At 40.9% G+C, this 22,196-nt stretch overlaps 1 protein-coding gene across 3 annotated transcripts in view; it reads left to right on the forward strand.

Annotated features, from left to right (window-relative positions):
• col19a1 (collagen, type XIX, alpha 1) overlaps positions 1-22,196 on the forward strand; it is a 422,382-nt gene that overhangs the window by 326,965 nt on the left and 73,221 nt on the right. For all 3 annotated transcript variants that reach the window (XM_087979446.1, XM_087979452.1, XM_087979458.1), the window contains 8 exons: positions 4,383-4,424; positions 9,588-9,704; positions 11,704-11,757; positions 15,569-15,622; positions 17,396-17,449; positions 19,832-19,885; positions 20,824-20,877; positions 22,134-22,184. In XM_087979446.1, the coding sequence (XP_087835572.1) occupies positions 4,383-4,424; positions 9,588-9,704; positions 11,704-11,757; positions 15,569-15,622; positions 17,396-17,449; positions 19,832-19,885; positions 20,824-20,877; positions 22,134-22,184 (480 nt within the window). The remainder of the gene's footprint in view (positions 1-4,382; positions 4,425-9,587; positions 9,705-11,703; positions 11,758-15,568; positions 15,623-17,395; positions 17,450-19,831; positions 19,886-20,823; positions 20,878-22,133; positions 22,185-22,196) is intronic.

Consider the following 22,196-nt stretch of genomic DNA (forward strand, 5'->3'; position numbering starts at 1 on the left):
TGGATACTGTTGAGAGGAATGGACTCTCAGAGGATAATAGCAGCAGCTAAATTCATGGTGCCATGGTTGGCTCTGCTGCAGAGGAAGGGAGAAATAGCCATAGAAATGCTATAGTTACGGGGGATTCAATTGTAAGGGGAATTGATAGGCGTTTTTGTGGCTGCAAACAAGAGTTCAGGATGGTGTATTACCTCCCTAGTGCTTGGGTGATGGATGTCTTGGAGTGGTTGCAGGACATTCTGGGGGGGAGGGCGAACAGCCAGTGGTCATGCTACAATTTGGCATGAACAACATAAGTTTAAAAAAAAGTGATGAGGTCCTAAAAGCAGAACGTAGAGAACTAGGAAGAAAGTTGAAATGTAGGAACTCAAAGGTAGATACTACCAGTACCACAAGCTAGTCAGAGTAGAAACAGTAGGATATATAGGAGGAAAATGTGGCTGAAAAGATGGTATGATGGGGAGGGTTTCAGATTCATGGGACATCAGAACCGGTTCTAGGGGAGGTAGGACCTGTACAAACTAGAGGGGGTAAGCCTGGGCAGGACTGGGACTGATGTCCTTTGGCAGGGTGGTTGAGGGGTACTTGCTAGAGTGGTTGGGTGGTTTTAAACCAGTATGGCAAGGGGATGGGAACCAGAGGAGTAGGGCAGTAAATGCAGAACTTGTGGGAGAGATAGGAATCAAGGCAAACGTGACTAAGAATAAGAACAGGCAGCAAAACACTGCTGAAAAGAGCAGGGGAGGTGGTCCGAAACGCATGTGTTTCAATGAAAGAAGTATAATAGGCAAGGGAGATGAACTTAGAGCTTGGTTAGTACTTGGAACTATGATATTATTGTGAATAGGGTGACTTGGCTAAAAGAGGGACAGGACTGGCAGCTAAATGCTCCAGGATTTAGATGTTTCAGGTATGATAGAAAGGGATGTAAATGGGGTGGGGGAGTTGCGTTACTAGTAAAGTAGTATCTCACAGCTATACTGAGGAAGGATACATCAGAGGATTCGTGCAGCGAGGCAGAAAGGTAGAACTCAGGAATAGGAAAGGTGAAATCCCAATGTTGGGGGTATACTATAGGCTTCCCAACAGCGAGCAAGAGATAGTGGAGAGAATATGTATGCAGATTTTGGAAAGATATAAAAACAGCAGGGTTATTGTCCTGGGTCTCAATTTATGCTAGTGGCTTGGATGGGGCAAAATTTGTAAGGACCATTCAGGAGGATTTCTTGACACAGTCTGTAAACGATCCAACCAGGGAAGAGATTGTACTGGACCTGGTTTTGGGAAATGAACCCAGCCAAGTGAGTGAAATTTCAGTGCGGGGAGCATTTTGTGTGTAGTGACCATAATATGGTAAATTTTAAGGATGGATGGATAAGGAAAACAGCCATCCTCAAGTGAAGATGTTAAACTGGGGGAAGGCAAACTACAACATTAGGCAGGAACTGGAGAATTTTGATTGGAGGCAGCAGTTTGAGTGTAATCTACATCAGATATGTGGTAGTATTTCAAACAGCAGTTGATAAGAGTTCAAGAGCAGCACATTCCTGCCAGAATGAAGGATAGGTATGGCAAGGTACGTAAACTTTGGATGATGAGGGGTGTTATGACCTTGGTCAAAAAGCATACATAAGGTCTAGGAGGATGAGAACCAATGAAGCCCTTGAAGTATATAAAGAAAGGAGGAAAGAACTTAAACAAGGAATTGGAAGATCATGAAAAGTCATTAGCGAACAGAGTTAAGGAGAATCCCAAGACTTCTTATACATATATAAAAAGCAAGAGGTAGCCAAGGAAAGGATTGGCCCACTCAAGGACAAAAGAGAGAATCTTTTTGTGGAGCCAGAAGAGGTAGGTGAGGTCCTAAATGAACACTTTGTGTCAGGATTCACCAAAGAGAAGGAATTTGTGTCTGATGGTCTCAGGGAAGGGAGTGTCGAACGTCTTAGCCAAGTTGCTATTAAAAAGGAAGAGGTGTTGTCCGTCTTAAAAAGTATTAAGGTAGATAAGTCCCTGGGTCTTGATACGATCTGTCCCAGAATATTGAGGGAGGCAAGAGAACAAATTGCTGGAGCATTGACAAACATTTTTGTATCCTCTTTGACTACAGGTGAGGTCCCAGAGGACTGGAGAATAGCCAATGTTGTCTCATTGTTTAAGAAGGGTAGCAGAGATAATCCAGGAACTTTCAGGTCTGCAACCTCACATCAGCGGTAGAGAAATTATTGGTAAAGATTCTCAAGGACAAAATATACGTTGAGAAGTAAATGGACTTAAGTGATAGACAGCATGGTTTTGTGCAAGGGAGGTCATGCCTTATATTGATCGAGTTTCTTGAGGAGGTGATAAAAATGATTGTTGAGGGAAAAGTGGTTGATGTTGTTAACATGAACCTTAGTAAAGCCTTTGACAAGGTAGACAAAAGATGAAGTCACATGGTATCAGGGTAAGCTGACAAAATTGATGCAGAACAGGCTTAGTCTTAGGAGACATAGGGTAGCAGTAGAAGGATGCTTTTTGGAATGGAGGGTTGTGACTGGTGGTGTTCCACAGGGATCAGTGCTAGGACCCTTACTTTTCATGGTCTACAGAAATGATTGGAGGAAAACATAGCTTGTCTAATTAGTAAGTGTGCAGATGATACAAAGATTGGTGGAGTTGAGAATAGTGAGGAGGTTGTCACAAGATACAGCAGGATATAGATCAGTTGGAAGCATGGGCAGAAAATGACAAATGGAATTAAATCCAGAAAAATGTGAGATGATACATTTTGGAAAGTCAAATACAGGTGGTCAAGTACAGTATAATGGACCAGGTCAGACCCCATCAAAACATTTTAAGAATGTTTTAAAAATATTTTAGCCCAGACGCTAACTTTTTTCTTATTTCAAAGGGAGATGTGAAGTGGATATTCCAGGAGTGACACAGCTGGTCAAACCATTTGGCTTTAAGCAAACAGAATTTATTTAAACACCATAGTTAAAACAAGAACAAAAGAAAACAGAATTTAGAATAAACTTAACTATTTGCAAACTTAACCGACTTCATATAGCAACTTAACCAAGCAGCTGTTCCAATTCCCACAACATCCCATAAATACACTCCTTGGCAAAACATAAATTTAAACTCAGGTTCTAACGGGTAGGAGAAAACAACTTGCAAAGAAATTTCGAGGGAAAGACAGTCAGGAACCATCTGCTGAAGCTTGGAACCTTTCTCCACGCAGCTGCTTCTTACTGTTGCAATTAAAAGAAACTAGAAAATGCCTGAACTGGCAGATCTGACCAGTCACCTGACATTGTTAAACAAGCTCTTGCCCAGACATTTCAGCATCTCTGACTTTAGGGACCGCTCTTGAAAAAAAACAGCATCGTCACAACAGTGAATGGCAGAACCCTTAGGAGTATTCAAATGCAGAGGGATCTAGATGTACAGGTCCATAGTTTACTGAAGGTGGTAGCAAAGGTAAATAAGGTAGCAAAAAAGGTCTATGGTATGCTTGCCTTCATTAGAAGGGGCATTGAGTGTAAGGATAGGCAAGTTATACTGCAGCTTTATAGGATTTTAGTTAAACTACACTTGTAATGTTATATACAGTTCTGGTCACCACACTACCAGAAGATGCTTTGGAGAGGGTACAGATAAGATTTACCAGGATGTTGCAAGGTATGGGGGATTTTAGCTATGAAGAAAGGTTGGATAGAATGGGTTTGTTTGCACTGGAACTCAGGAGATTGAGGGCGATCTGATACAAGTTTATAAGATGGCATGGAGAGAGTGGAAAGTATAAGGCTTTTTCCCAGGTTGGAGGGATCAATTTAAAGAGGATACAGGTTCAAAGTGCAGGGAGGAAAATTTAAAAGAACTGTGCAAGGCATATTTTTGACACAAAGGATAGTGAGTGCCTGGAACACGTTATCAGAAGAGGTGATGGAAGTAGACACAGTAACAGTGTTCAAGAAACACCTTGATGAAAAAATGAACAGGAAGGGAATGGAGGGATACAGATCCTGTAAGTAAAGACAGTTTTAGTATGGATGGTCAAAATATGTCAGCACAGGCTTGGAGGGCCAAAGGGTCTGTTTTGTGCTGTATTATTCCTTGTTCTAAGACATTGGACATTCACAACAACTGCTCAATGGCCCATAGGATAAGTGTGATCATCAGGCCACAATTCGTAATATTTGCTATTAAGTTGCATGTGGAGAACATAATATTGTAAATCTGTTTCATTCTTTGTGTACAGAAATACAGTGTAGTATTATTTTATTGAGTGTATGCTGAGATGTCCACAATAGTATTTGGAGGATTGGCATATCACTGGGGCTTCTGTCCTCCTGATGGTTTTTCTCACTTTTCCAAGTGTTTCTGTTTTATTTCAGTCTGCACTGCCTCTTATGGGAGACATAGGTGCCTTGCTAAAGGTAAGTAAGCAATATGTCTGCAGTGATCTAAAATACTGGGCAAAGACACAGAAAGGCGAGTCTTCAATCTTCTACTATTAAGTAGATGTATATCACCTGGTTTTCCAGACAATATTCAATAAAGATGCCACATAAATGCTTAATAGATAAGAGCTCATGGAGTTGAGGATAAGATATATTAGCATGGATAGACGATTGGTTCATAGGCATTTTCAAGTTAGCTGGCTATGATTTGTAAAGGGTCCCAAAAGTCAATGTTTTTTACAATCATCATTGCAATTTGGATGCAGTGACATCAATTAATGCGCCTAATTTTGCTCATGATAAAAGAAGCAGGGCAGAATGTAAACTATGAGGAACCCAGAAAGATTGAAAAGAAATATGGATAGGTCCAATGAATAGACAACAAGATGATATATGGAGTATTACATGGGGAAGCAGAAAAATTATTCATTGTGGTCCATAATAACAGAAAAGCAGAATGTTTCTTAAAATGTGTGTTTCTAGTAAATGTTGATGTTCAAAGGCATTTGGGTATTCTAATACTTGACCATAGAACATAGAAAAGTACAGCACAATACAGGCTCTTTGGCCCATGATATTGTGTGGATCTTTTATCCTACTCTAAGATCAAACTAACGTATATACTCCACATTTTACCGTCATCCATGTGCCTAACCAAAAGTCGCTTAAAAATCCCTACTGTATCTCACTCTACTACCACTGTTGGCAGTGCATTCCACACACCCACCACTCTCTGTATAAAGAATGTGCCTCTAACATCTCCCCTAAACCTTCCTCCAATCACCTTAAAATTATGCCCCCTTATGATAGCCACTTCAACCCTGGGAAGAAGTCTCTGGCTATCCACTCATCATCTTGTACACCTTTATCAAGTCACCTCCCATCCTTCTTTGTTCCAATGAGAGAAGCTCTAGTGCCCTCAAACTTTCTTCATAAGACATGCTCCAGTTCAGGCAGCATCCTGGTAAATCTCCTCAGCACCCTCCCTAAAGCTTCCACATCTTTCCTATAATGAGGCAACCAGAACTGAACAAAATATTCCAAGTGTGGTCAAACCAGGGCTCTACAGAGCTCCAACATTACCTCGTGGCTCTTAAACTCAATTCTCCAATACATATCCATCTCTTAAAAACCCTAACAACTTGGATGACAGCTTTGAGGGCTGGATAGACATGGATCCAAGATCCCTCTGTTCCTCCACACTGGCAAGAATCCTGACTTTAACCCTGTAATCTGCATTCAAATTCAACCTTTCAAAATGCATCACTTCATACTTTTCCATGTTGAACTCCAGTTCTCAGCCCAGATCTGCATCTTGTCAATGTCTGGTTACAACTTTCAACAGTCCTCCACACGATCCACAACTCCACCCACCATCATGATGTTGGGAAACTCACTAATCCACCCTTTCACTTCCTCATCCAAGTCATTTATAAAAATTACAAAGAGCAAAGATCCCAGACCAGATCCCTGCGGAACACCACTGGTCACCAAGCTCCAGGCTGAATACTTTCCATCTACTACCAACCTTGGTCTTCTATGGGCCAGCCAATTCTATATCCAGACAGCCAAATTTCCCTGTATCCCATGCCTCCTTACTTTCTGAATGAGCCTCCCATGGGGAATCTTATCAAATGCCTTGTTAAAATCCATACACACCATATCCACTGCTCTACCTTCATCCATGTGTTTTGTCACATCCTCAAAGAATTGAATAAGGTTTGTGAGGCTGAGCTGCCCCTCGCAAAGCTATGCTGACTGTCTCTAATCAAGCTATGCATTTCCAAATAACTATAAATACTATCTTTCATAATCCTCTCCAATAATTTGTCCACCACCAACATAAGACTGACTGGTTTGTATTTCCCAGAGTTATCCCTATTCCCTTTTTTTAACAAGGGAATACCATTTGCCACCATCCAATCATCTGGTACTACTCCAGTAGACAGTGAGGATGCAAAAATCATTGCCAAAGGTGCAGCAATCTCTTACCTCGCTTCCCATAGTAACCTTGGGTATATCCTATCTGGCCCAGGGACCTTAGCTATCCTCACGCTTTTCAAAATTTCCAGTACGTCTTCCTTCTTAACATCAACCTGCTCAAGCATACAGCCTGTTTCACTCTGTCCTCACAAACGACAACATCCCTGTCACTAGTGAATACTGAAACAAAGTATTCATTAAGGACCTCCCCTACCTCCTCCGACTTCAGGCACAAGTTCCCTCCACTATCCCTGATCATCCCTACCTTCATTCTGGACATTTTCTTGTTTCTCACAGAAGTGTAGAATGCCTTAGGTTTTTCCTTAATCCTACCCACCAAGATCTTTTCATGCCCCCTTCTAGCTCTCCTAAGTCCATTCTGCGGTTCCTTCCTAGCTACTTTATAACTCTTTAGAGTCCTGCTTGCTCCTTGCTTCCTCAACTTTAAGTAATCTACCATCTTCCTCTTGACTGAATGTTCCACATCTCTTGCCATCCAAGGTTCCTTCATCCTACCATCCCTTTCTTGCCTCAGTGGGACAAACCAACGCAGCACTCACAACAAGTGCTCTCTAAATAATCTCAGTTTTCAGTTATTCAATTCTCTGAGAATATCTGCTCCCAATTTATGCTCCACCGTTCCTGCCTAATAGCAATTTAATTTCCCCTCCTCATAAATACTTTCCCATATCATCTACTCCTATCCCTCTCCATGAGTATAGTAAAGATCAGGAAGTTATAGAACATAAAGCATAGAACATTACAATGCAGTATAGCCCTCGATGTTGCGCTGAGCTGTGAAACCAATCTGAAGCCCATCTAACCTACACTATTCCATTTTTGTCCATATCTCTGCCCAATGACCATTTAAATGCCCTTAGCGTTGGCGAGTCTACTATTGTTTCAGGCGGTGCGTTTCATGCCCTACTACTCTCTGAGTAAAGAACTACTTCTGGTATCTGTCCTATATCAATCACCCCTCAATTTAAAGCTATGCCCCTTCATGCTACCTATCAACATCGAGGAAAAAGGCTCTCACTGTCCACCCTATCTAACCCTCTGATTATATGTCTCAATTAAGTCACCTCTCAACCTTCTCTCTAATGTAAACAGCCTCAAGTCCCTCAGCCTTTCCTCATAAGACATTCCCTCCATACCAGGTAACATCCTAGTAAATCTCCTCTGAAACCTTCCACATCCTTCCTATAAGGTGGCAATCAGAACTGTATGCAAGACTCCAGGTGTGGCTGCACCAGAATTTTGTACAGCTGTAGCATGGTCTCATGGTTCTGAAACTCAATCCCTCAACTAATAAAATCTAACACATCGTATACCTTCTTAACAGCCCTATCAATCTGGGTGGCAACTTTCAGGGTCTATGTACATGGACACCAAGATCCCTCTGCGCATCTACACTATCAATAATCTTACCGTTGGCCCAGTACTCTTTATTCCTATTGCTCCTTCCAAAGTGAATCACCTCACACCTTTCCACATTAAACTCCATTTACCACCTCTCAGACCAGCTCTGCAGCTTATCTATGTCCCTCTGTAACCTACAACATCCTTCTGCACTATCAACAACTCTACCAACCTTAGAGTCATCCGGAAATTTACTAACCCATCCTTTACACCCTCATCCAATTGGTTTATAAAAATGACAAACAGCAGTGGACTCAAAACAGATCTTTGCGCAACACCAGTAGTAACTGAAATGCTCTCCCACCGAGAGATCTGACACCGAACTGGGTCATTGCCACGCACTAAATCCAATATGGCCTACCCTCTAGTCAGCCTATCTACATATTGAATCAGGAATCCTTTCTGGACACACCTGACAAACTCTGCTCCATCCAAACTATTTGCACTAAGGAAGTGCCCATCAATATTAGGGAAGTTGAAGTCACCCATCACAACAACGCTGTTACTTCTGCACCTTTCCAAAATCTGCCTCCCAATCTGCTCCTTTGTATCTCTGTTGTTATAGGGGTGTGTATTGAAAACTCCCAATAAAGTGATTGCTCCTTTTTTGTTTCTGACTTCTGTTTCTGTGCTGTACATCTTTATGACTCTATGACTCAAGGGACAAACTCTCCTCAACCACCTCCCTTTCTACAGCTGTGATACTATCCCTGATTAGCAAAACCACTCCCCCACTTCTTTTACCTCCCTCACGTTTGAAACATCTAAACTCAGAACATCCAACAACCATTCCTACCCCTGTGATATCCAAGTCCCTGTAATGGCCACAATATCGTAGCTCCAAGTACTGATCCATGCTCCAAGTTCATCACCCTTATTCTTGACAATTTTTCTGTAAAAGTAGACACATTTTAATCCATCACACTGACTGAAAATTTGCCCTATCAACTGCCTATCCTTCCTCAGCACGCTGTATCTGCTTGTACACCAGCTACCCATACTCTGGTCCGTAGCTCCGGTTTCAATCCCATTGGCCAACTTGGTTAAACCCTCCAAAAGAGTTCTAGCAAACCTCCCACCCAGGATATTGGTATCCCTCCAGTTCATTTGCAACCCATCTTCCTTGTACATGTCCAGAAGTTAACCCAATTATCCACATATCTGAAGCCCTCCCTCCTACACCAATTCTGAGCCGCGAACACTCGCTCTCTGTTCTCGAATACAATCAAGAAAGTCAGTATGCAGATACAGCAAGCAATTAAGAAAACAGGTTAATCCTTATTGCAATTGGATGGGAGCACAGGAATAAAGAAATCTTGCTATAATGTACAAGGCATTATTGAGACAATTCCCAGAAAACTATGTGCAGTTTTGGTTTCTTTATTTAAGGAGCATGATTATATTGGAGATAGTGCAGCAAAGGTTTACTAGATTAATCCCTGGGATATTCTATGACGAGAGGCTGAATAAATTGAGTTTGTCTTCTCTGGAGTTCAAAACGAGGGGCAACCTCAATTCAAAGAGAAATTGATTCCTTTGGTTGAGGATTCTAAAACATGAGGCACAATAGTGGTTGATCATTTAGGACTGAAATGAGAAATTTCTTCTCTCAAAGGATTGTGAATCATATGTACCTTGAATGTACAATCCTCTTAGAGTGCATACTCTTACTGAAAAATCTTCTATCTTCTATCTTTATTTTTTCATTACATTGTTTCCTTGTTCCCTGTGTAGAATGCTTGCAGTAGTTGCCTGACCAGCAGCCATGGAGGCTTCTCAGGATTACCTGGAATGAAAGGTGACCGAGGTCTACCTGGGATTCCCGGAGCTGATGGGCGTGATGGCAGACAGGTAAAGGGACATTTAGAATTAAGCTAACAAGTGTGGTTCATTCTTGTTGAGATGGGTAGTTTCTAAATGATACAAATGCTTACTTGTATGTAAGTGGAAGTCCATTCTGGCAGATCAATCAACGAATTGGCTACAACCAGACAATTAATAAAATGTGGTACATACTTGTCCAGGACTCCACAGCTCATGAAAGTCTGTCACTAAATCAAACTATTATAGTAGTTTTGACTTGCCTTCCTTTTAGCCAAAAGTTGCTGGGAATTTTCATGATTCCAGGTAGCATACTTGCAAGGTTTCTCTCGGTTCATCATAGAATCATACAACATTGGAGTCTACTTGGTCTCTTGTAGCTTTGCCAGCTCTTTGAATGCAAAAGAAATAGCACAAACCAAATCCATATCCTCTTTCAACTGATTGGACAAGGACCACTGTTACAGAGAACCCCACCAGCTGAAATTTTCCCTCCAAGCCACTCACCATCCTAATTTGAAATATATCACTGTTCCTTCAGTGTCACTGGATCAAGACCTTGGAACTCCATCCCCGATGGTATTGTGGATCTATCTAATCCAAATGGACAATAGAGGTTTATAAGTCAATGCATCACCATGTTCTTCAGTGCAATTTTGGATGGCTTGCCAGCCAGCAACACCCACATCCTATGGATTAATTTTAAAAAAACAACCAAGTCTGCTCATTCGCATTAAGCCTTTTCTTCCTGTTTGGAATTTAATCTGTTTCCACTGCCCTGATTACATCTGTTTACTGACTCCCTGCCATTGTGAATGCTTTCTCCTTAATTATTTTTTCATTTAAATGGATATTATATTGGCGATTTCATTTATATGAATGAGAAATAGACGATTTCATGAGTATCCAGGGCCATACCGAGGTAGCAGTGCAGGAGCAGAAAACTTAGAAAGATAGAGAATTGGAGCAAGAGTAGTCCATTCAGCCCTTTGAGCCTGCTTTGCCTTTCAATAGGATCATGGTGGATCTTGCGTCTTAATGCACATTCCCATCTTCGCCCCAATGCCCTTAAAGCTTTTAAAAAGTAAAATAAAAAAAATTATATTAAATATAAAGGAGAAAGGGCTAACAACTAATGAAAAATAATTATTACCAATGTCACCAACATGGGCAATAGGAGGGAAAGCTAGGTGGTAAAGGGAATAATGTCAAAGTTGTATACTCACATGCTTAACTGTTATTGAGAATACAGTCAGGGAATAAGAGGTCTCATGGACAAGATGAAATGAGGGAGGTCATGAGGAGAGATTGGAGAGAAATCTGACAAAGATGTAAGCTCAGGGTTAAGTGAGGTACCTTTTAAGGGTGGTTGGCCCAGTAGGTTAGTGGAATGGGAGGGAAGTGGCAGAGGTAGTTGATCACATGATCCCAATGTTAGCAAAAAAGCAATCCCTAGGATCTTTGAAGAAGATGGTTTCCAGGAGAGAAAAGAAACCAGGGTTACATTTACATTCCAGGATAATTCTGGAATAGTGAGCAGATTTTGCAGATGAAGAAAAGAGTCAACAGTGCTTTACACAGTCAAGTCAGATTTGGTGGTACACATTCATTGATGCATTCATTGAAACACAGATATGGAGTGCAATGGGGGAACAATCAGGGTGTGACAATTTATTAGACTTGAGGGCATCACATATAATGCTGATAGAGTGATGTGATAGAGCAAGTCAATTTTGAAGGCTGCACATTTGGAATTCTGGAAGTGAAGGGTTAAATGAATGAGTAGGAGTGATCATTTTTGCAGGAATGGGTATAGTAGGAGGTGAGCTTGGCACTTGGAAGGCGTGATTGATACAAGGGCTGATATGAGGGTAAAGTCTCTGATTGTTCCCTCTCAAAAGAGAATATCAATCAATGACAAGATGGATGCAGTATATTCCCACTGTGTACATAGCCTGTACATTCATCCAATACAGCTTAAATGTACATCTTTGTCTTTTGAATGAACGTTGCAATTATTTTCTCATAGGGTGATCCAGGACCAAGGGGGCCACCTGGAATTCCTGGATTAGATGGACAAAAGGTCTGTATGATACTCTTCTTAACACAATGTTTCAACTTTCCATTTTATAATAATAAGAACAAGGCAGAAAACAAAGTACAGGCAGATAAACTTTTACAATGTAATCATTTGAATTTCCACTGGCCTTTGGCATCCCAGGGCACCTCCCAGGAGTGTTATTGAGCAAAATTACTGGGAGTATAGTTTAGTACATGTGAGTGAAAGTTGGTCAAAGGTTTGGGTTTACATTGGTTTGCCTTGTAAGAGGCAAGAGAGCTTGTGAGGTTTAGGGAGAAAATTCCAGACCTTGCAGGCATAGGCAGTGAAAAATGTGACTGCCATAGGTGGAGTGACTTAGTTATAGATACACTGGAAGCCAGAATTAGAGAAACATTGGAGATTATAGCAAGATGACCCTGAAAATCACAATTTGAGGTTAATGACCATCTTTTCCAAAGGGATAATCTCTCATAGCAATCAACTTGATCTTTGTATCGGCCAAGAACACTAACCAGTAATTTGTCCCAGTAACAAAGTGAGCCCACCATTTGGGGCTGTCATGCCCACAGAAATAATTCCACACTTCAGTCGGTAAAGGGTTTTCAATGCTTGCATGCAAAGAGGTAGTCAATGAAGATTCCAACCAGTTGCAACTATTTATTCGCAGGACTCCAATTTTGATACAACAAGGGGCTCATTAACCAAAACAGGCCAATGTATTTGATACCTGTTAACAAGCCCCAATTTTAACAGAGTGGTCAACCAAACTGCCTGCTCAGAATTAGCAAATGTATTACAACCCTTCCCATCATTAAAACATTGTGGGTTCCTCATTAATAAATTCAACTAGTGGTCAATTTGGTTCTGGATACAGGTTTTAGCTAAATGTCTTAGAAGTCACACCCAGTGGCAATATGTATAGTGCCAGTTTCACAAATTGACTTGAATGACTGGAATTTGCATTTTCAGAGTCATTAAGTTCTATGAAGCATTTTGTGTGGTGCTATTCCCAGCCACTTCTGAGCTCCTATTTCACTCCTTTCTGATATTTTATCCCACTTATCCACCTTAAAAATTCATTTATTGTGAGTACAGCTTTCCTCATATTTTTACATAGAAGAACAGTTAGAGGAAGGGAAGCCACAGCACCCTGAAAAACCTTGCCAAGTTTCTATTGTGGGAAGCCAGTTGGCAAAGGATGGAACTGGAGTCAATGTTTACACACAGGTCCATAAATATTTATTTGCAGAGGTACATATTACAAGCACACATCCTAACCCAACAACTACAATTTCGATCTTGTCTATTTATAGAGACTCAAGTGAATCACCACATGAAATCTCTGAATCACCACATGAAATCTCTGAAACCTATTAGTCTATAATTAATGGCAAGGAGCAGGTTGAAATTTTAGGAAGTAGCAAAGGAAAGGAGTCTCAAGCAGTTTGGAGGATCCTATCAGTCAAGATGTACCTGGCATATTTCAAACGAACAGGGCAGGGACAAGATTATATATCACCAGGAAAGGTTTGAGGGTTGAAGCAGTCTGCTGTAGTATGATATGCTCTTAACCTCTTTGCCGTTAAAGTGACCACAGAAATTAGCTTCAGAAGATTAGTCAGGATGTAAAATATACCAAAGAATGATCAGAAAAATTAAGGAGAATTTAAAATATGATAGAAAACCAGCTGGAAATATATAATCAGATAGTAAGACATTTTACAGGTGTTTAAAAAGGAACAAGTCAGGAAGTTAATTGTGGAAAATAAGATAATGGTGGATGATATTTTACATCTGTTTTCATTGTACAAGTAACATCCCAGAAATAATTGTGAATTGGGTTAGGGAGCAAGTAAAAGCCAGGAGATAAATTAAAACAATTATATTCACCACAGTAAAGGGACTGAGAACATTATTAGAATTGAAAGCTGACAGGCTCCCAGGTCCTGATGGGCTTTATCCTAGGGTCTTAAATGACATGACTTCTGAATTCGGAGATGCCGGTGTTGGACTGGGGTGTACAAAGTTAAAAATCACAAAACACCAGGTTATAGTCCAACAGGTTTAATTGGAATCAGGTGATTGTGGAGGGCTCGATCTTAACACAGAATTTATAGCAAAAATTTGCAGTGTGATGTAACTGAAATTATACATTGAAGAATTGATCGTCTGTTAAGCCTTTCATTTGTTAGAATACAGTGATAGTTTCACTTCTTTCATGTGTAAATCACAAAACCCTTTTTTTTAAAGTTGCATTCTCGGGTTAGCTGTTAACAATGGTGATAGCTAGACAATATGTTGAAGGTGTTGGCCCCCTGTGTTCTCTGTCTATGACCTGATGCTTAGATTGATTCCAATCTAAAAAGTGAGATAACAGAGTTTTACACAAATTCATGCAATTTTTGAGCTCAGAGTTCTACATGAATGTATGTGGTTTTTGAGCAAAGTGCAATGTAACTCTGAAAGTACCAAAAAAATTCACCACACAAAATATATGTGTGCATGTGGGTCTTTGTGTGTGTGTGTGTGTGTGTGTGTGTGTGTGTGTGTGTGTGTGTGTGTGTGTGTGTGTGGTGAGTGCAGAGTGTCTTAAGTCTGTGAGGGGGTGCATGTGTGGGTGTCTGTGTGCGCATCTGTGTGTATCTGTGTCCGTGTGTATGTGAGATTGTGTGTGTGTAGGAATATCTGTGTGTGTGTGTGTAGTGCAATGGTGATCACCTGTAATGTGACATGAACCCAAGGTCCCGGTTGAGGCCCTCCCTATGGGTACTGAACTTAGCTATCAGCCTCTGCTCGGCCACTTTCCTCTGCTGCCTGTCCCGAAGTCCACCTTGAAGGATGGTCACCCGAAGGTCCGAGGCTGAATGTCCTGGACCACTGAAGTGTTCCCCAACTGGGAGGGAACTCTCCTGTCTGTTGATTGCTGTGCGGTGCCCATTCATCCGTTGTCGTAGCCTTTGCTCAGTTTCCCCAATGTACCATGCCTCCGGGCATCCCTGCCTGCAACGTATAAGATAGACAATGTTGGCTGAGTCACATGAATACCTGCCATGTACACGGTGGGAGGTGTTCCCACGCGTAATAGTGGTATCTATGTCCACAATCTGACATGTTTTGCAGCGTCCACCGTGACAGGGTTGTATGGAGTTGTCCTGAGAGCCGGGCAGTTTGCTACGAACAATGATCTGTTTGAGGTTTGGCGATTGTTTAAAGGCAAGTAGTGGAGGTGTAGGGAAGGTCTTGGTGAGGTGCTCATCCTCATTGATGATGTGTTGCAGGTCACGAAGAATATGGAGTAATTTTTCAGCCCCTGAGAAGTATTGAACAACGAAGGGTACCCTGTCAGTTGCAGCCCGTGTCTGTCTCCTGAGGAGGTCATTACGGTTCCTTGCTGTGGCACGTCGGAACTGGCAGTCGATGAGTTGAACATCATACCCCGTTCTTGTGAGGGCATCCTTGAGTACTTCCAGGTGTCCGTCACGTTCCTCCTCATCTGAGCAGATCCGGCGTATGCGTAGGGCTTGTCCATAGGGAATGGCTGTTTTAATATGTTTTGGGTGGAAGCTGGAAAAGTGTAGCATTGTGAGGTTGTCTGTAGTGACTTCTGAAGCAATAGATGCAATAGCTTTAACTTTGCCAAATCCCAAGATTCTAGCAAAGTCCCATTGAACTGGAAAATAATGAATGGACTTCTTTATTCAGGAAAGGAGTGGGACAGAAAGCAGGAAGGTACAGGCCAGGTAGCTGAACGTCTGTTCTCAAGAAAATGCTGTTGACATCAGATCTACCTCTGAAATCAGTGTTTAAATGAGTTCATCATTTGCTTCCACAGGGAAACAAAGGCGAACGAGGATTCCCTGGGCTTGTAGGAGAAAAAGGAGACAGAGTAAGTGCTTAATGATCCTAAGTCTGTTTAGATGCTTCAGATGATGCATTGTGAGATGGTACATTGAAATGCTGGCATAAATGAAATGAGTTGCCTGGTCTATCTCTGTGCTGAAATAAACAAAGCCAAGTTCAGAATAAACCGTGTATCCAGCTATGTGGAATGATGAGTGTTGAATAAAACCCATTGCATAACGAGGCCTCAAAACAAAATAGAAGAGCCTCAGTATCACACCATTCTGAGGTGCAACTTACTTTGGGCACCTTGTAACAGAGTTCCTATGAGAATCTTTCATTATGGTTCTTTGAGAATGTTCTATTTTGGAAGCCTCATTCTTAGATTAAGAGAAAGGACATACAAAATAATCTAACTTTTAATAAAGTATTCATTACCAATTTAAAAAATCAAATTTCCTGATTCTGGAACCTTCTACCAACTAGGCCTTAGTTACATCATGCTATTTGCAATTTTTTTGAATAGTTCCATTCACCTTTACAAAACTTTGGGCCCGTTTGGGATTTTCTCTGGAGCTGCTCATCTCAGGGAAACTTGTGCATATTAAAAGCCCACACACTTGCCATGACTGAAAGGGTGTCCGACATGTCAAAATTGGTGGAGCTGACCAGAAGTTACAATCTATTTCTCCGCTTTCCTTCCTGGATCAAGCATGCAGAATCAAGAGAACTCCCAGTTTCATAAACACATCCTTTAAGTATGGCCTTTGGCACTCCTCAATTTCAGTCCCAGGCTGAGGTGGTTTGGTGATTGAGATGTGGGGGAAGGTCATTGCCATGCTGTATTGAGAAGGACTGAGGAAGCTGCCAAGTTTTCATTGGGGTGATTGGGCTGGGCAGTAAGCTTGTCTTCACCTCTGCCACTGTGTCTAGTCGAATAAAATAATAAAATATAGAACATTCCACCACCCCTCAGCCCTTAGCCACCTCAGTCCCTACAAAGTGCCTATGGTCCATGCATGCCACCCTATGCCACCCTATGCATCCCCATGGCCCCCATACAGTTCAATGGCAACTTAGTACCAATTCGTATCTACCCATATTCTACCCACCACACTTTCACCCTTCATCTACCTTGCAAACTCACCTCATATCTAGTCAAGGGGAAAAAAAAAGAAGCTTCTTTAATTAATTGCAGACTGCACTGCTGCGAAAGTCACTCATTTATAAAAGCTAATTTTCACAATTCTTGACAGATCTGACACTTCTTTGAAGGTCTGACACTTCTTTGACAGTTTTGATACATTTTTGACATCTTCGCAGTTCTGAGGGGTTTATGCATCTTTTAGATATAATCTTCACTAAGGGTATCTGACCAGCACTCCCAAAGGTAGCCTGAGACCATATTCTTTGGGGTACCTGGCAATACAAATGAATTCACAAAGTTCAGACCTGTTCTCAGTGGGTCCACTGTGAAAACTCCAGGCTCCTCACCACAGGGATGTTACATTTTTGCTTCAATGGAAGCATTTGATATTCTAAATTGCCAACTGCCTTCCTAAACCTTGTTAAACTGACCTGACTTCACTCCAAGAAAATGGGTAAGTGCCACCTTTGAGAGTGAGAGTTGCAATTCTACATCACTTCCACCATTGTTCATAACATCAGACAGTCTATTCATCATGATGAAAATTTAGGACTTTATATACTATGTGACTTTTTTTCAGGTACGTCATTGTCTATACATTTTAAAACTGCTTATTATCATTAGAAATTATGTTTTAGGTTTAAAACAGATGTTTTTAATTCTGATTCTTAGGCACAGCCTGGTGTACCAGGACCTCCAGGACCTCCAGGATCGCCAGGACCTGTGGTATGTAACAGTCTGGGTAATACAGTCATGGAAAGAGTTTTTTTTGTTTCATTCTGTCACTCCCTTTCTGGATACATTTGTTTCTTAGCCTTTCTCCTACTTCCATACAAATGTACAAAGATTAGAAGTCTTTGCAATACAATGGTGCTGTGCTCACCAGACTTTGATGAAGCTGTTTGACAGGGCAACTCACAAGCACTTACACACAAACAATACCGTTCAGCTCCCCTTAAAATACAAGAGTACAAGAAGCAGGAGCTGCATTTGCCTATACAATATTTCAAGGTCACACTAACATTCTGTATAATCAGTGGTGATCTGCCTCAAATTCACCTTTATTCCAGAATAGTCCAAAATTCTGACTTCATCTGCTGGAATTTGATGTTCCTTAAATGATTTCAGGGTCGTCACTTTCAAAGTCATTTGAAAGTCAATTCTAAGTTTTCACTCCTCTCTACAGAAAGTGTAATCTCTCATTGGCATCTGTTAGACTCTGTTCTGACTGTTTAGTTTCCAATAACTTTCTGGTAAACCTTTCTGTAACCTGACTATCTCACATATCTCTACTTCCCAGATGATTCCTTATACAAGAGTACAAGAAGCAGGAGTTGCATTTGCCTATACAACATTTCAAGGTCACACTAACATTCTGTATAATCAGTGGTGATCTGCCTCAAATTCACCTTTATTCCAGAATAGTCCAAAATTCTGACTTCATCTGCTGGAATTAGATGTTCCTTAAATGATTTCAGGGTCGTCACTTTCAAAGTCATTTGAAAGTCAATTCTAAGTTTTCACTCCTCTCTACAGAAAGTGTAATCTCTCATTGGCATCTGTTAGACTTTGTTTGAAACCAACTTGGTGGAAAATGTTATTACATACCTCTGGAGCAGGTGTGGTTTGAACATGGACCTCCTGGCTCAGAGGTAGAAATACCAGTTTTGCACCTCAAGAGCCCCTTGTCAAGCAGGAAACCCTCAGTTTTGATTCAGGTCCAACTTTCATTAATGTGCCATTAAGGTGAACATAAAAGTCTCAACACTCCACTTATTCAGTTAATATAAGAAGCTTTTGTGAGACAATAAATTGATGTGCTAAGTTGCCCGTTGTGTTAGGTGAAGGGTTAAATGTAGGGGAATGGGTCTGGGTGGGTTGCTCTTCGGAGGGTTGGTGTGGACTTGTTGGGCCGAAGGGCCTGTTTCCACACTGTAAGTAATCTAATCTAAAAAAAATAAAGTGACTCCTCAGATACTGAGGCAGTCCTTTTCCAAATGCAGCAAGGCCTGGACAATAGCCAGGTTTATAACATAACATTCGTGCTACACAAATACCAGGCAAAGACCATCTCCAATAAGCAACAATCTAACCACCAGCCATTTGACATTCAATGTATTACCATCGCTGAAATCTCCCACCATCAACACCCTGAGGACTACCATTGACCCCAGAAACGCAACTGTACTAGCCATGTAAATAAGTGGCTGAAAGAGCTGAACAGAGGCTAGGAATCCTGCAACAAGTAACTGACTTCCTAATTCTCCAAACCCAATCCAGCATCTACAAGGCCTAAGTCAGGAATGGGATGGAAACTTCCCTCTTGTCTGAGTGAGGGCGTCTCAAACAAATGTAAGAAGCTTGACACCATCCAAGATAGAGCAGCCCACTTGATTGACACCACAAACATCTACTCTATCCACCACTGATATTAATTAGCAGCAGTGTCTACTATCTATAAGATTTACTGTAGAAATTCACCAAGACTACTTAGACAGTACTTTCCATAACCACAACCTCTACCACATAGAAGGACAACAAATACAGCAAATAGAGGAATCAGCACTCCTGCAAGTTCCATTCCAAGCCTCTCACCATCCTGATCTGGAAATATATCACTGTACCTTCAATGTCGCTGGGTCAAAATCCTGGGATTCCCTCACTAATGTGGATCTACCAATGGCACATGGACTGCAGTGGTTCAACAAAGCAGCTCACCATGACCTTTTCAAGGGCAACTTGGGAGGGGCAATAAATGCTGGCCCAGCCAGCAATGCCCACATCCCATGAGTGAATAAAAAAAACACAGATACATGTAAACACACATATACACAGATACATGCTCACACAAAGACAGAGCTACATGCAAATATCAAGAAACATACATCCACACAGATACAGCTATGTCAAAACACACATACTCATTGATACATAAAGACAGGTACAGATATATGCAAACACAGATATGTGCACAACACTTTATGAGAAACAGGCACAGAAATTCTTCAGGGGATGGAATTAACAGGAAAATAGGGTGATAAGAAAATGTTGGAATACTGGGAATGTAAAGTGAACTGAATTAATACATGCTTTTTTTTTAATATATAGGGTTTAAAAGGAAGACCAGGACAAACAGGGCCCATAGGACTTAAAGGAGAAAAGGTAGAAAGAAATCAAGATTGTTCTTCTCGTAAAATCCAACATTGAGCCCGTAGAGATTGTTAAACTATACATTAATCAAAGAATTTTTAGTGTGGTGGGAAGTTGTCTCCAAGAATTGTTACAGTCAACTGTGAAATGAAAACCAAAGTCAAATCTGTACAGAATTCCACAAGAGTCTCTTTCACATTCTAAAAGCTCTTACTATTACTTTTTAAAGCTTGCTTCTACAACCTGAAGAGTTGGCTTTGCTTCATTAGTGTTAAATATTTTTCATTTAAAGATGAGGCACATAGGTTTCAAAACTATGCTACATCAAAACCACAATTTGCTTAACATGATCTGGAGGTGCTGGTGTTGGATTGGTGTGGACAAAGTTAAAAATCACACAACACTAGGTTATAGTCCAACAGGTTTATTTGGAAGCACTAGCTTTTGGAGCACCGCTCCTTCATCAGGTGTTTGTGGAGGTTAAGATCATGCTCTCAGAATTTATAGTCAAAGGTGTCCATTATCATGGAGATGTGATACAGTAAACAATCTTAGATTAAAATTTAGATTAAAATTTAGATTCAAAATAATGGGATTTGCTGGTTTCTGTTCTTTGATACGTAAATCCCAGAACTTCTTTTAAATTACATTCTCAAGATAGCTTAGTTTTTTAAACAATAGGTGCGAAGTCTATCAGTGTCTCAATGCTTTGTCAGACTAACAAACCCTCTGTATAGTTTTGCAGAGTTTTACATGGATTAATGCAGTTTTTGAGCAAAATAAAGTGTAATTCTGCAAAAAGCTGAGTTATTTTGAAAATGGAATTATCCATTTGGGTTGGCAATTTCAGGGTCACTTTCACCATTAAAGAATAAAGCTTCAATAATTTACTCCATTGCTGAAGTTATTTTTATTTACTTTGAAACTGACACATCTCTTGTCAATCACAGGGCAATGAAGGGACAGCAGGAAAACCAGGACCACCTGGACCACCTGGACCTCAGGTGAGTCCCAGTACATTCTAAACTCAACAGCTTAAAGCCAAGATTAGAGTGGTACTGGAAAAGCACAGCAGGTCAGGCAGCATCAGAGGAGCAGGGAAGTCGACGTTTTGGGCAGGAACACTTCATCAGGAATGAGGAACATCGATTTTCCTGCTCCTCGGATGCTGCCTGACCTGCTGTGCTTTTCCAGTACCACTCTAATCTCGACTCTGATCTCCAGCATCTGGAGTCATCACTTTCGCCCGTAACTTAAAGACAAATTCAGAATTTGAAGAAAGATCATATTGGATCAAGTTGATTTGGTTTCCTTTGAATCCTAATGATTTCTATTTTTTCAGTTCCCTTTTGAATCCATTCATATATCTCAAACCTTAAGCTTCCCTGGAAAATAATCCTCAGCAGTCCATCTGTTACTTGACCTTGCCTCAGACTTTAGATTCCTCAAAACTACAATTATTTTGATTACTCAGATCTCTAAGCACCTAAGTCCCACGAAATAGGAAATGAAGTTAACCAAATGACTGATTGAACTCCTCCACCATGCAACATAGTCATGGCTGATCTTCTAACTCAACTCTGCTTTCCACCTGCCCACCCGATTTCCCACAATTCCCCAAGAGGCCAATAGCTAGGGCTTGATTTTCAGGATCTGTGATCCAACATCTGGATCATTTCCAGATGCTCACCTGGTACTACATCTGCATTGTTCAAGGATTGCAATTTTCAAATGTATTAGCCCACGCTGGGTTTGCAGAGAGGTCGGCGATGAATTTGTGGTGTTGAAAACTGTTAGTAGGAGGGAGCAGCCTGAAGGTGGTAAGTTGACAAAATGTAGATGGTATACATGACGGGATCTGCTTCTATCTACCAGAAGAGAGGAAGCCTCAATACAAAAGTGACCAAATTGCTGAATGAAATGTATTGCACCTGATCCAGATCAAAATCCCCAGAATCCCAAAAATGTGCTCCCAAATAAAAACAAAGCCTATAATGTCCACCTGTATTGGACTCAGGATTAAGATGTTTGATTTTAGTGATTTACAAATTGAAACTCACCTCCTTGCCCTCCTCAACTCATCAAACAAGGCCCCCAAGAAACCTAACAGACTGATAATTGAGGTGAGAAAACTCCCTCAATCTGAAATAATACATTTCCTCAGAATTAAACATTAAGGACTAAATTGTCGTATTCATGTGAGCAGTAGGTTTAATATTTGTGAGAATTCAACCTGATCTTACAATCTAACTGTCTACAGAGAATTGCTACCTATGAAAGAAATGGAATGAGCAGCATATACAAGATACAGGTACAATTTTAT

The sequence above is a fragment of the Chiloscyllium plagiosum genome, unplaced genomic scaffold (assembly GCF_037043375.1).
Source record: "Chiloscyllium plagiosum isolate Xiang-an unplaced genomic scaffold, Cpla_swu_hap1 HiC_scaffold_3, whole genome shotgun sequence".
Taxonomy (NCBI): domain Eukaryota; kingdom Metazoa; phylum Chordata; class Chondrichthyes; order Orectolobiformes; family Hemiscylliidae; genus Chiloscyllium; species Chiloscyllium plagiosum.